This window comes from Aphanomyces astaci (genome assembly GCF_000520075.1).
Source record: "Aphanomyces astaci strain APO3 unplaced genomic scaffold supercont1.67, whole genome shotgun sequence".
NCBI classification, from domain to species: Eukaryota; Oomycota; class Saprolegniomycetes; order Saprolegniales; family Verrucalvaceae; genus Aphanomyces; species Aphanomyces astaci.
The window spans coordinates 232,604-247,513 of record NW_009798330.1 but is presented as its reverse complement, the minus strand read 5'-3'; the positions used below and the strand labels follow the sequence as shown (position 1 = coordinate 247,513).

Sequence of the window (14,910 nt, the reverse complement as noted above, 5' to 3'; positions counted from 1 at the left end):
TATATATATATATATATATATATATATATTAATGAAGTATTGATATATATATGCATATACAAATAGGAGGGTTGAACGAGGCGTTGATTGAAGCGCTGACGGAGATCGTACAGACCGTCCCCGCCGTCAAGACGTGGGTCCAGGAACGCCTGCTCCATGAAATTGCCCTAGTGCTACAACGTATGTCTTTTGATATCGATAGATATATTTCAGTATATTTGGGTCTATTCAGTATATATTTGGGACTATTTTCAGTATATTTGATTCGTTTTCAGTATATATTGGGGTCTGTTTTATGTTGTTTGTTTCAGTATATTTGTATTTGGGTATATTTCACTTATCTTTTGATCTCGTGTCTATGGGTCTATTTCAGTAGCTTTGGACTATTTCGGTATATTTGGGTCTATTTCGATATGTTTCAATACAGTTGACATACAATCACTCTTTGAATTCGTCAGTTCAAAAGCCTCTACTATAACATTCGATGTGGGTACCGATAAGAATATTAAATGCAAATTATTTGGTCATGCACCTATTGACCACCGCCATATGTGCACAACTCGTATATTGCAATTCCATTGAAACAATCGACGACTGTGCTTTTATATTGCCTAAATCTTGATATCTATATATATATTTTAACTAAAAATATATATGTTGCGGGTCATAGGTCCGGCGTCCACAACCCTCGACGATCCACGCAAAGGAGGCGGGTTCTCTACGTTTTCGCTACCGTTTCGATCTTCCGACGTACGATACTGCAGTCAATATGATATATATATATATATATAGAAATAATATTATATATATATAGAAACCTGATGAAACCAAAGAAGTGGGGGGCAGCAACCCACACAGCGACGCAATGCTCCTGCTGAGCTTAAATACTTTGGGGCACTTTGACTTTCGAGGTCCTTTCTCAATCTTGCCGTTTGTCCAAGACCACGTCAGCATGTTTTTGTATTACCCTGACGTGTCGGTTCGTAAACAAGGTATGTTTGGAAATATATATATATATATATATCTTGTATTTATTTGTGATTGAAATACGACGTGTTTCCCGTTACTAAATGTAAGATTACGACGTTATGTTGTACAATGTGTGAATATTCGATACTTTGTACCCTTGGTCGATTTTCTTTTTTATAATCATGTACTAGTACAAATATACAGTCGTATATACACTCTTAAAAACGCTAAGTATATATATATTGTGCATTGCACCGGTATTTGGACTTGTGAGTCATTTCGCTAAATAGCATTCGAATCCATTTGATCGACTTTGAGCTTGTATAAACTAGATGATACAAAGATTAGTATTTATGCGAGTTTGCCCAATGCGACCGATTCCAGAGTTTGGATTGGCAGAAACTCGACAGAGTTACGTGATTTGATTGGCTTAGGTGGCTCTTGAATTCGTCCTCTTATCAGTCAATTCTGCTGACAGCTCCAGTTTCGAATCGATTTGACAATATATATATATATAATAAATACATATGCTACAGTGCATTTTAATCTATCAACACGGGTGGATTATTGTGTCAGTTCAAATCGATTGTTCATTGAGAATTCCTTCGGATTAACTATATATATATATATATATATATATATATCATATATAGACACTCGTAGTAGTATACCCTACATACATACATGCTCTCTCAACTGTATGTATATATATCCAATCTACCCCTGACTTTGTCGATTCCATTGGTTGATTCAATCTAAAATTCTAAAAATTCATACGCATACATATATATATATATAGTGACATCAGTATCAATAATATACATACTCTAAACACGCACTCTCTCTCTGTATATATATATATATATATATATATATTTACTAAAAGTGATGTATAGCCGTGACCACATGTGCGACACTGTGCCACCCCGACCCTGCCCTACCCAAGCGCGGCCGCTCTGGTCAAGTGGTCGATCATATGCTTCAGATGCTGCTCCAAGTGGGTCTCACAGATCAGGACTGGACAGTTCGGAAGACAGTAGTGGAGGCACTTCAGCCTCCTTTCGACGAGTGGCTCGCCCAAGAATCGCATGTAAATTTGCTGTTTTACCTGGTCAACGATGGTATTATATATATATATATTTGAGACGAAGTCAGTTTGATAAAAATATATGTTTGATGCGAGTAGAACAAGCCGAGATTCGAGAATTGACTATGCAAGTGTTGGATCGATTGGCCGGACGAAACCCAGCGTATATTTTGCCCTTGCTTCGACGCGTACTGATTCAAGTATGTGGAAAGATCTATATATATATATATATATATATATATATAGGCTTGCTGTTCGTTTGAAATTCCGCCTTTTTTTGTTTCAATATTTATATGTATGATTTGAATGAACTTGTAATCTATTGTATAAACTATATATATCTATATATATATCACGGCAATGCTTGTTATTGTTTATTGTTGCATGATCTACTCTCCCTAGTCCAACCAATCCATGCTACATGCTATGCTACTTCAACACAAACAAATCAAATATATTTATATATTTATTAGCTCCTGACCGAACTCGAGCACGCATTGGATCTTCGCATGATGGAAGAAAGCACTCGACTGCTATCCAAACTCATTCGCGGGTCTCAACACCTTGTGGAGCCCTACTTGAGTCGGGTGCTGGACGTGCTACTGCCCAAGCTAAAACTGCAGGGAAATCCCAACTTTTCTAGCGCGGTGCTCACGGCTTTGGGCGCGTTGAGTCTGGCGGTGCAGACGCAGATGGCGCCGTTCGAAGGGATGCTGCTTCCGTTGATATTGGACGCTCTGCAGGACCACAGCAGTCTGTCCAAGCGACACGTGGCACTGGTTACGCTCGGCCAACTGGTAAACACAACGGGTTATGTTGATGGAATATATATATATATAAATATGATGTGCTTGTGGGCTTTTTTGTATGAGGTCTTGGGAGATAGGATTTCTGTGTACGATGGGACGACGTTTGACTAACTTTACCAGTGTTCGAATAAAATATAAGTTTGAATAAAAGCTTCAATCTTATGTTATATACACATAGGATGATTTATAAGATTGTATGTATTATAAAAATATTATACTAGAATAATAAATAAGTATAAAAAGAAGGTTTTTAACTCTATTTCGATAGGGGAGGTTGTTTTGTATGATTTTCATCGTTTCGAGTGAAATGTAGCGTTTTACGCACAATCACATAGCCACTACTACTACTATAAGATCCAAACGTTCCAGTTCTCGGTGATTGGCCACTTTATATGTTTCTAGTGTTTTGATTGGTCGGTATATCGCGCATTTGTCTGGCGATGTCACATCTTTGAATTCACACTAGCCAACTTGGAAAATATATATACATCCGTCCAATGTGATGATTCTTCTATGGCAAATATATACATCAAATGAACGGGATCATTTAGCCTATTGTTTTATATAGACCACCAGCACTGGCAACGTCGTGCAGCCGTACGTAACGTACCCCAAAGTGCTGCACGTTCTATTGGATTTACTCCAACACACTGCCGCCACACCCTGGTCTCTTCGCCGGGAAGCTATGAAGACTATGGGGATCTTGGGTACTGTCATTATTATTCGATTATATATATATATATATATCATCGGTATTATGTCCGATATATACACGATCGGGTGTAGAGTGTATAAAGGATTGTATGTATTAGTAGTTCTCATGAAATATTGTGTATATTTAGGAGCGTTGGACCCGTACAAGTACAAGTTTTGCGTGGCGAGGGCGTCAACATTGGAGATTCCGTACGATAAATCGCTTGTTTTTTATATATATATTTTTCATTGCGTTTTATATTTAACATGAATTTTTAGTGTAGGGAATGATATGTACTCGACTCTTGTAAATATTTGTATTGTGTTGTCATATATCTACTCAATCATTTCGGCGTGAATGAACCGTTTATTCATCGCTGAACCTGCGACATTTGATATACAACTCAATTTAACAGGTTGTTTTCGTCACTCATATTTGGCGTGGCTCGATCTGTTGAAGGACGTCAACCCTTTTTAAATACATTGGCCATTTGGATGGAAACATCCACCAAATATTGGGCTTTTGATATGCGATTATATTTGTCCTGACTTTTGTATGGACGTACTTAGCGTGGTGTCGATTGCAATCACCGTAATTCAAGTCAAAAAAAATGAAGATTTTCTGCAATCTGATTGGCTCAACCAAACCCATAATCTGCCGTTTCTTCTCCTGTCCATTGAATATTTTGGTTGCGTGTCGTCGATTCATTCTTTTTCTCTATATGTCGGTCGCTCCACGTTCAATGTACATTGATTTTATTAAAAATATAATATATATATATTTAAATATAGGTAATCACTAGTAACATTCTGTAGGGACAAACAACCAACACCCCTACCCTCAACCCAGGATGAAGAAAAGCAGCAGATTGAGCTCCAGCTATTCACCGCCCCCCCCGTCGGCACCCGTCGGCACCCGTCGCCGCCCCCCAACCCCGAAACATCAGCTGAAGAGGACCCGATGCACCTGGCTCTGCAGTCGGCCCCCGCGTCCCCCCCGCTCTCTGTCGCAGATGAAGCGTACTTTCCCACAGTGGCGATTCATGCCCTATTGGGCATATTGAGGGAACCGTCGCTGGCGGTGCATCACTACGGAGTGATCCAAGCTATCATGTTTATCTTCAAATCGCTGTCTCTGCAATGTGTGCAGTTTCTGCCGGCGATCATGCCGCCCTTTTTGCACGTGTTGGACAAAGGTATGTATATGATATATATATCTACACGGTCTGACCTTGGGTTGGCGAGGATATATATATATATATATATAGGTTTGAAAGTGGAATGGGTTGTATAAAACATGGACGACGTACGACATGATGGGATGATATTTGGAAGGATATAGGTAGATATTTATTGATATCTGTGTTGAATAGATATATATATTTGATTTCTGTTTTGGAGGAGGCTAGTGCTTATCCTGTCTTGTCGACTTGTCCGCATGATATGGGCATATACATGGATATATATTATGTATGGTCATTTCAAGCAACATTGGATGATTCAGATTGATTTTCGGAATTGATCCGATCGAATATTTATATATATATATATATAAAGTCCAAGTATCAGGGTTGGTGTGCCTCATTGCATAGCTAAAATGGTTTCGTGGAATTTGATTGGCCAAAATCAATATCTTCGGTGTGTTTTGATTGGTCGATCAATTGTCTGCCGATTGGGTCTCCAACTTCGCCTTGAAAACAAGATGTAGCGACTTGGGGTTTTCCTTTCCTAACAATGTGGCTTACTGATCTGCCGATATATATTTATATATATGCAGCGAATGGTTCTTGGTTTATTGTTGTATATCACTCAACGGCAAATATATATATATATATATATATATTATATTCAAACCTTGACGTTTTGGTTGGGTAGGCGAGCCTCGGTTGCGGCACTCGCTGTTCCTCCAAGTTACGACGCTGACTTCAATCGTTCAAAGTCATTTGAGTCCTTTTTTCCCGGCCATGGTCACGCTCATGCTTCGGCACTGGCGGTCCCATCTCAGCCCCATCTTGCAATTGATCGAGGTACGCTCATATCAATATATATATATATATATATTTGTCCCAACCAAAATATGTTTTTGCAATTGAAAACCATGTGATATATATATATATATATATTTATCGGTCTCGATTAGAAAATGGCCCGCGCTGCGCCTTCCGAGTTCAAACAAACGTACTTTCCGCTGCTCTTGCCTCGATTGCTTGAAGTTCTTCAGCCCCAACAACAAAACCCACCCAACAACGACCTGTCTCCGTCGCCCCTGCATCATGCGTCCACTGCCGCCGCCGCCGCCCTTCCCGCCGCCGCCGCGCTGTCGTCTGGCGCCACGTCCGATCCGCTGCATCATGCCGCGCCTGGTACCATGGGCTCGGACTTGATGGAATCGCCAGAGTACGATATATATATATATTGTTTATATTTCACCCAAATTTGGAGAGTCATTTTGCCAAATAGCATTCGAATCCATTTGATTGAAACGTGTAAAAAAATCTATACTATACAAAGATTAGTATGTATATATAATTTTGCCCAATGCGGAGGGACTGAGTCAAACGTAGTTTGGATTGGCAGAAATGTTTACCAGAACGTGATTTGATTGGCCCAGACGATTTATTAATTTATTCTCTGAAGACTGATTCTGCTGACGGCTCCAGTTTCGAATAATCGACTAGACAATATACTGATGGAATTGAATAAAGTGTATCTATTTTGTATCTTTGCAAAGGACATTTATATATATTTATATATATAAATGTCCTATTCAAATTGGTGTATCGTTGGATATATATATTTATATATATATCCAACGCTACACCAATTTGAATGGGTTGGGCGACACGTCTATGTGGTTTTCGTCGACAGTTGGAGATTGTTGTGCTGAGTTTTGTATGTGAAATTGTCCAATGTCACACGGATTTACGGCACACACTTCTTCGATATGAACTGGGAACAAGAGAGCGGATTTGATTGGTCGTTTAATTCTTATGGTGGGTTTTGATTGGTCGTTTAATTCATGTGGTGGGTTTTGATTCGTTCATCGATTGGCTGTCAAGTGGGGGATGCATGCAGCAACCTCCTATGTCGATATATATCAACCTCCCCCCTTCCACTTTATGTTTGGAATATCAAAGCCGTATGGCCAAAATCTATATTTCCTATCCACCTCTATGTGATATATATATATATATATTATGCTGACACATTTATACAGGAACAGTGGGATGTTGGTGTCGTCTGTGCAAATCCAAGTCGTGCATGTACTGCTGGTGAGTGGGCCTGCCGTAGAAGACAGCGTATTTGTGCTTATGCCGGCTCTGATTCGGCTGCTGGAGCATGCCGATACACCGTGGGAGGCTAAGACGTGGATCGTGGGACTGCTGGCGCACTTGACCTTGTTGGGCCAGTCATTTGAGCATTATATTGGGCCCCGGCTGCTCTTGGTTTTGCATCGAATGGTCAAACTCAACGCGGATAAGGTACACTATAAAAATATATATATATATATAAATGCCGCATTCTACCTGTTTTTGGTTTCAACACACTAGTCGATGATATATATATATATATGTACTGTGGGATGGAATAGTAAAAAAAATGCTGCATTGTGTGATGAGGACGATCCTAGTGTGGTTGGGTTGGCAGTCTCTTGTATAATTTTGTTTCGAGTCACTAAGGTGTCTTCAATATATATATATATATAACCTGCGTTGTGTGTTTGACCTGTGTTGGAGAGTCCAATACGTCGAATGTATATATATATATATATATATAATAGTTAGATAAATTGATATCCTCGTGTTTTTTTTGCATGTAGACTCGAAAGTTTACAGACGCGGCCGTGTACTGCTTGGGCGCGATTGCATATCAACTGCAAGACGGGTGGTTGAGCTACAAGTCCCTCGTAGACAGCACTCTGTCGCAGATTTCGTCACCCGACCACGTGGCCGCCATTCAGTCGTGGAGTGATGTGCTAAATACTCCAAACCAGCGCATTTCCATAGAAATGGTTCAGCGCCAAGTGCTTTCGGCAGAGCTCAAGGGCTGGTACACCGCCGCGGCGTCCGCTCCGCCGTCGCCCGAGTCGCCCAATGCGAATGCGATCCATGTTAATCAGGCTAATTTGAAGCGGGCGTGGGAAGCATCGCAACGATCCACAAAAGAAGGTATATATTATTTATATGTATATATGTCCCTTTTCACCCAAAAGCGGATTATCGATTCGAGTCAGATTTTTAGCTTTTTTTCAAGGCATATACACATAAAACGACGAAATTTTGCACGAGGCTAAACTGGAGGGCTAAACTAGATGAGGGATTGAACAATGTTGTTTCGTTTGAGTGGCGAGGATATTTTCAAATATATATTATATATTATTTCCATTGCAGTTTGGTGGCAAATATATATTATATATATCATTTCCATTCGAGTTTCTTGTACTTGGAACGCCAAACAATGGCCACGGATTTTGACAATATATATATAGTAAGAGCATGGATTTTTGAGTTGGATTTGTGACGCTCATTCGTTTTTCCGTAAAACGGTATACGGATTATCGAAAGATGAACCTTTGTGTTTGATGGGGCCTAACGTTGATGACCGCTGATTGGTTCAAATTTCTCCATGGTGAAATATGATTGGCTAGGTGCATGTATATTTTTATATTTTTTTGGGATAATTCGTTGTATTTTCATCGGTGTTTTGTATCTACTTTATGTTGGGGACTCGTACATGAATGGTGAATGCCATCACAATATATATTTCGTTTTGCTTTTTTTGGTTGGATATTTTGAAATATGTAGAATATATTTTTCACGAATATTGTATTTTGATGTATTTCAATAGATTGGCTCGAATGGATGCGCCGGTTTTCCATTGAGCTGTTGCGGGAATCCCCTTCCGCGGCGTTGCGGTACGTTAGTCCCACAAAAAATAATACATTCATATTTGTCCATATCCCAACATTTATCTATAAAGTTAACACAAATTTGATATCGCGTTCTAATTTGACGATATATTATTTCTAGATCATGTTGTTCGTTGGCGCAAGCTTATAATCCACTGGCAAGGGCGCTGTTTAATTCGGCATTTGTCTCGTGCTGGAACCAATTGTACGTACACTTCAACCACACGTATCGTGAATGACGCCACATGTGCCGATATGATTTTCATTTTCTCGACATATTCCACATTTATTTATTCGTGTGTATGTATTCGAGTTGATGAGACATATATATATATATATATACATTTATTTATTTATTTATTTATATAGGACATATATAGAATGGAATGAATTGGTATCAGTTTTATTCGATATATATATATATATATCGAATAAAACTGATACCAATTTTAATAATAATCATATTTATGACAGATGATTTGATCAAATGGGCTTTCAATTCAATCCCTATCGTATATGGCCATATGCTCATGTTGGACACTTTATTCGTTTTTTTGTATGGCTATTTGTGTGTATGCTGAGTCTGTCGTTGTTATTTTCTATCATATAGAAACAACTGTACACAATATATATATATATATATATATATAATCGTATAGATTCGAACAATATCAAGACTATTTGGTTCGGGCGTTGGAGACAGCGTTCCAAAGCGATACAATTCCCGCCGAGATTCTGCAGACTTTGCTCAACCTGGCAGAGTTTATGGAGCATGACGTGGAGGCATTGCCCATTGATATTCGCGAACTGGGCGAACTGGCGCAGAAGTGCCACGCCTATGCCAAGGCACTGCACTACAAGGAGCTCGAGTTTCACACGTCGCCTTCTACGTGCATCGAAGCTCTGATTTCGATTAATAACCAGGTGGGCCAGCCCGAAGCGGCTGTGGGCATTTTAAAATACGCACAATTGCACCACAAAAGTGTCATCCACGTCAAAGAAAGCTGGTTTGAAAAGCTACAAGACTGGGACAACGCATTGGATTTGTACAATGTCAAGCTACAAGAGGTACTTTTAGATATATATATAAATATATATATATATATAAGTATGTGCATTGTATTCTTGTGGAGACGGATTTACGTTGTTGGATGTCAGTATGCGACTCCTCGAGGGCTAGATATATATATATGCTATATTCATATATGGGTGTGTACTGTTTATCGTGTATGCTTTGAATACAACTTTGCTGGGTTGGAGGACCGATGTGCCAAGAGGGCTATACATATATATATATATATGTATATTTATTTATATATGGATTATATAGATAATATAGAGAACTATGTACATTGTATTTCGAAATGTACGAAAAATGAAAAGAATATTGTATTGTTTTGGATGTCAGAATACGTCCAAGTTCTAGATATATATATATATTCAGTTTATGTGTTTCGACAAGTATGAATGGGTCTACACCATCTAAATATGTGATAAGATGATATCAAATCTGCAAGCGATGTTCATATGTATTGGACTGGTTCATGTATTCGATTGGTTTGTTATAATACATAAACCAACCGCATTTGATTATGATGTCAGGATCAATCATCTCTATCCCCAAGCATCTATTTCTCGTATTCCTCGATAACATAGACTAGTTTTTATTAATCATAAAATTGTTTTTTTATTTGTTAATCATTAATATGATTGTGTAGACACCCAATGACTTGGACGCGTGTACGGGCAAAATGCGATGCCTCGAGGCATTGGGGGAGTGGGATCAACTGGCGGAATTGGCTCGCCAAGTATGGGATACGGTTGACCCTGTGACACGGGGACTGAAGGACGAATCATTGGTCAAGACGGTGGCACTTCTGGGTGCGCGCGCCTGCTGGTGGCTTCGGGACTGGAGTACCATGGAGCAGTATGTTGGCGGCGTCTTAGCAACTGGCCCGAGTATGGGGTCGCTCACGGGCACGCCGTCGAGGTATATATATATATATATAAATACTAGTAGTTGAGATAATAGTTTTATATAGTGGCGATTCCGAATTGAATGGACTGTGTGCATTGTATAAATCGGTGCTGGCGGTGCACCACAATCAGTTTGAAGACGCCCAAGTGTGGATTGATACCACGCGCAAGGAACTGGATGCGACACTGGGCGCCCTCGTCGGGTACGAATGTTTGTATGCGATACAGTAATGTGTTGTAGTCGTGTTATAACAAGTTTGGATCGTATTGTAACAAGTCGGGGTCGAGTTATAATAAGTTTGGATCGTATTGTAACAAGTCGGGGTCGAGTTATAATAAGTTTGGATCGTGTTATAACAAGTCAGGGTCAAGTTATAATAAGTTTGGATCGTATTATAACAAGTTGGGGTCGAAGTTATAAAAAGTTTGGATCGTATTATAACAAGTCGGGGTCGAGTTATAATACGCTGGGATCGAGTTATAACAAGTTGGAATCATATTATTATCCGAGATGCGGTTGGTGTTTAGTAGTGTTATATAATATGTTGGGATTGTGAGATCAAAAGTTGCAATTGTGTGATTAAAGTAACTGGAGATCGTAGTCTTCTTTCCTGCGAGATGCGATTTCCGATAATGAGTTGTGTGTATATTATATATATACATATATTCCATGTTGCATAAATAGGGTATAAACTAAAAAATCCATTGAAATCGTTGATATCTTCGTTTGTCCCCAGCGTTTTCTTCTCTCTACTTGGTATATTCTCTTGTTGTCCAGCAAACCCTTTTCGATATATATAACTATGTCATACCTCGTACCCGACTTGCCTTTTAAATAGGACACACCAAACTATTCTATACATTCACTTGTGCACTTGATACCATCCGTATATATCCACGTTGTCTATATGGATTTCATTATATTGTATGTTTATAGCGAGTCCTATTTGCGTGCGTACCACACCATGATTACACTGCAGCAGCTCAGTGAACTCGAGGAAATCGTCGCATACAAAAAGATGTGCATATCCAAGCCCGAGGATGCGCCCTTATTGAAACGTCACATGGTGGCCATGTGGTCTAACCGGCTAGCTGGGTGCAAACGGGTGGTGGACGTGTGGCAGCATGTGCTGGCGGTGCGCTCGCTCGTGCTAAGCCCCCATGAAGACGTAGCCACGTGGCTCCAATTTGCCAGCTTATGCCGCCAATCTAATCACTTGGCTCTGAGTCTCAAGGTATTTACGCACGCTTTATCTGTGACGAGGCAGCGAGATCAGATTGACGACTGGCGCACAGCGTTTACACCGGTACAATATTTTATATATATATAAATATATATTGCAGGTTGACTCGCAATGTGGACTTGTGGGCTGCGTTTTGCCAAATTCATGGATACACTGATTGAATCTTTGTTCCTGATGTTTGTAAACTGGTTTGCCAATCAAACTTTGATGATGGTTAGATTCCTGCAACCTGATTGGCTCTATCATCCCCTTTGGTCAATTCTTGTGTACTTCATTCGCCATATCGCTCCTATTTAGAATAAACATAACTATATATATATAAAAGATCAGTGGGTTTGAAATGGAGGTTGAGATTCGTGTGAGTGTGTTTGCAATATCAATGAGAGTTTCGTGGGCTGTGGTTTTTGATAGTTCCATGGCATCGCGATGGTTCATTGGTCTATGGATTGTAAGTTTAGATGTATATATATATATGTAGTGTGTGTGCATTTCGCTGAAATATTTGGTCTAGTTATTTTCAATGCATGGTATACAATGATTCTACAAATTAAAGCGGAACATTTTGGCTGGGTGAATCTTTGCTGGTCGATGATTGGTTGCACGTTCTTGGTTATGCATACTTTGGCTAGGATATTTCTAAAATACATATGATCCATTCATTCGAATCTACTCAAAAGTCCAATGTGGTGGAACGGATATGGCAATATATACATATATATGATGATAAAACAAAGATAGGAGCGATCGATATGGCTATTTGAATCGAATAGAATGCCATCATCCCCTAGTTGATTTGTCCTAATAATAATAATATTGAATCGGGAACATTCCTCTATATATCATATCCCGTATATGTGTTTTGAATCCTATGCGATATATATATATATATTTATCACCAAACTATCTGTATATATATATATGTAGGTGGGGTTTGCTTCCCTCGGGTATTCCCAGCACGACCCGTATCGCATTGCGTTTGCTTATCTCAAACATCTGTGGGCAGTTGGAGACAAGTCGAAAGCTCTGAATGAACTGGGCTCACTTGTCCAATCCCTGTCGGCCCGTCGCCCAGGTACTTTTAATTTGGTTGTGTGTATAATTACCCGTGAAACCTGATCGTGTTGCCATGGAATATGGATTGTGACGGGGTAGGCACGTCGACCCATGCCCATGATCTGGTCAAGTGCCAATTAAAGTGGGCAGAGTGGCAGATGGCTATCCACGACCAACAACTGGACAAAGTTTCTATCCCTGCCGTCCTCTCGGCTTTGAAAACCAGCACCGAGTTGGACCCCACCAGTTATAAAGGTATCTATATTATATATATATATATTTATTTATTTTATTTATTTTTGTCAGAAACTACAGTTGTGACTTGAGTGCGAATCCATCGATCACGATTTGGTTTTGCACTGGATGTTGTATGTAAATCATATGCAGTGGTGATGCCCATCACACTAATTAAAGGCACGCACGAATTAGTGATGGATTGACGTGTTTCCTGCAATCTGATTGGCTAAATTCTTCGGCCGATGCTTTCGCTCCAGTTTGGAATAATCACAACAATTCTACCTCATTTATATATATTTAAGTATTGTTGTATATATATATATATGTATATATATATATATACTGCACGCTAACAGTAGTGGCTAAAACCACAATGCAGTTGAGATATATGAGTTTATTATTTAGTGTAGATGATTGTGTTTTCGTGTTGGTGGATGGGTTTTCGACGATATAACGATACTTATAATAAATAGTGCGGTATATATATTAAATATATTATTTTGTTCATAGACTTGTATCATGTTTACTAGTAGTACTACTAGGCGTATAATCCCTCGTATACTAGATATATGACTGGTTATATATTATTCTAGCATGGCATGCATGGGCGCTGATGAATTTCCACGTGGTGGACCACCAACCCGCAGCCAAAACCGCTCCCGACGACTCGTACGTCGTGTCGGCCATCGAAGGTACGATTCCTCCTAGTACTACTACTACTACTACTAGTATTACTAGCCCGACTAATCCATCTACACAGGCTTCTTTCGAAGCATCGCATTGGGCCGATCTCGATGGGCTGCCAATGTCCAGCAAGATATTTTGCGTGTGCTGACTCTGTGGTTTGCCCACGGCCATAAGCACGACGTCCACACTGCTTTAAACGCGGGCTTTCAGAGTGTCAATATCGAAACGTGGTTGATTGTGATTCCGCAGCTGATTGCTCGGTAGGGTGGAGGCTCTTACTTGGAATCTATTCTAGTCGGTGTTTATATATATATATATAAACATCGACTATTGTATTTGACTATATATATATATAAACATCGACTAGAATATATATATTTATATATATAGTCAAATACAATAGTTGGATGTGGTGCCGCTGGGTCGAGACTCATCGATTGGAGTGTCGAAAGTGTCGAAAGTTTGAAGTGTATGCATGGATGGATGGATATATATATATATACGTTTATAAACATGAAACATTGGAACATTGGAACTGGGCTACCTCGACGATGATTGGTTGAAATGTTTCGTTAGTGTACTTGGATTGGCTAAGACACGTTCTCAAATTCAGTCGAGTCTACTCGAAAGTCCAAATTCGAACAGATTGGACCATATATATATATATATATATATATAATCGGTTCTGGTCATGCATATTTTGTAACGAAAGAGTGTCGTTCTGCACACTAATTTCAGGCACAGACACTTGAATTCGATGTTTGACCTTTTGAGAGACAGTTTGATTGGCCAGTGTGGTTCGGCTCATATTGATCACTTCCAGTCGAAATGACAATATATATATATATATATACATCGCACTTGACATGAAGAATATATATATATATACATATATATATATATACGTGGCTAAATGATATTATTGCTTTGTAGAATTCACTCGCCACACCCTCGAATTCAATCACAGTTGCATCGACTGCTGTGTGCAATTGGGTCGCAACATCCCCACGCACTGATTTATCCGCTCAGTGTCGCCCTCAAGTCTCCATTGGAGGTATATATATATATATATATATTTGCCAACACTAGTTATTTTGAAAAAAGAATTGTATAGCTCGTATTTGCCATCGGATGTGTGTTCCTATATAAAAATTCGTTCCCCTCTGAGCCAAATTAACTTGGTTGAATCCGTCGATGCCAATGTTTAGTTGTGTATGTATCCCTGTGATTCGATTCCTTCTTTAA

General features: G+C 39.3%; 1 protein-coding gene across 2 annotated transcripts in view; it reads left to right on the top strand.

The window, feature by feature from the left end:
* The window catches only part of H257_15192, a 24,688-nt gene that overhangs the window by 2,912 nt on the left and 6,866 nt on the right, over positions 1 to 14,910 (top strand). The window contains exons 7-30 of one of the 2 annotated variants that reach the window (XM_009843206.1): positions 67 to 180; positions 671 to 750; positions 815 to 992; positions 1,866 to 2,090; positions 2,156 to 2,256; positions 2,530 to 2,853; positions 3,434 to 3,572; positions 3,708 to 3,768; positions 4,375 to 4,754; positions 5,434 to 5,585; positions 5,699 to 5,955; positions 6,776 to 7,040; positions 7,379 to 7,727; positions 8,407 to 8,473; positions 8,589 to 8,672; positions 9,127 to 9,535; positions 10,186 to 10,457; positions 10,510 to 10,647; positions 11,382 to 11,751; positions 12,613 to 12,760; positions 12,841 to 12,996; positions 13,572 to 13,670; positions 13,739 to 13,925; positions 14,599 to 14,719. In XM_009843206.1, coding sequence (XP_009841508.1) covers positions 67 to 180; positions 671 to 750; positions 815 to 992; positions 1,866 to 2,090; positions 2,156 to 2,256; positions 2,530 to 2,853; positions 3,434 to 3,572; positions 3,708 to 3,768; positions 4,375 to 4,754; positions 5,434 to 5,585; positions 5,699 to 5,955; positions 6,776 to 7,040; positions 7,379 to 7,727; positions 8,407 to 8,473; positions 8,589 to 8,672; positions 9,127 to 9,535; positions 10,186 to 10,457; positions 10,510 to 10,647; positions 11,382 to 11,751; positions 12,613 to 12,760; positions 12,841 to 12,996; positions 13,572 to 13,670; positions 13,739 to 13,925; positions 14,599 to 14,719 — 4,676 coding nt within the window. The remainder of the gene's footprint in view (positions 1 to 66; positions 181 to 670; positions 751 to 814; positions 993 to 1,865; positions 2,091 to 2,155; positions 2,257 to 2,529; positions 2,854 to 3,433; positions 3,573 to 3,707; positions 3,769 to 4,374; positions 4,755 to 5,433; positions 5,586 to 5,698; positions 5,956 to 6,775; positions 7,041 to 7,378; positions 7,728 to 8,406; positions 8,474 to 8,588; positions 8,673 to 9,126; positions 9,536 to 10,185; positions 10,458 to 10,509; positions 10,648 to 11,381; positions 11,752 to 12,612; positions 12,761 to 12,840; positions 12,997 to 13,571; positions 13,671 to 13,738; positions 13,926 to 14,598; positions 14,720 to 14,910) is intronic. The other variant, XM_009843207.1, reaches the window with a different exon arrangement.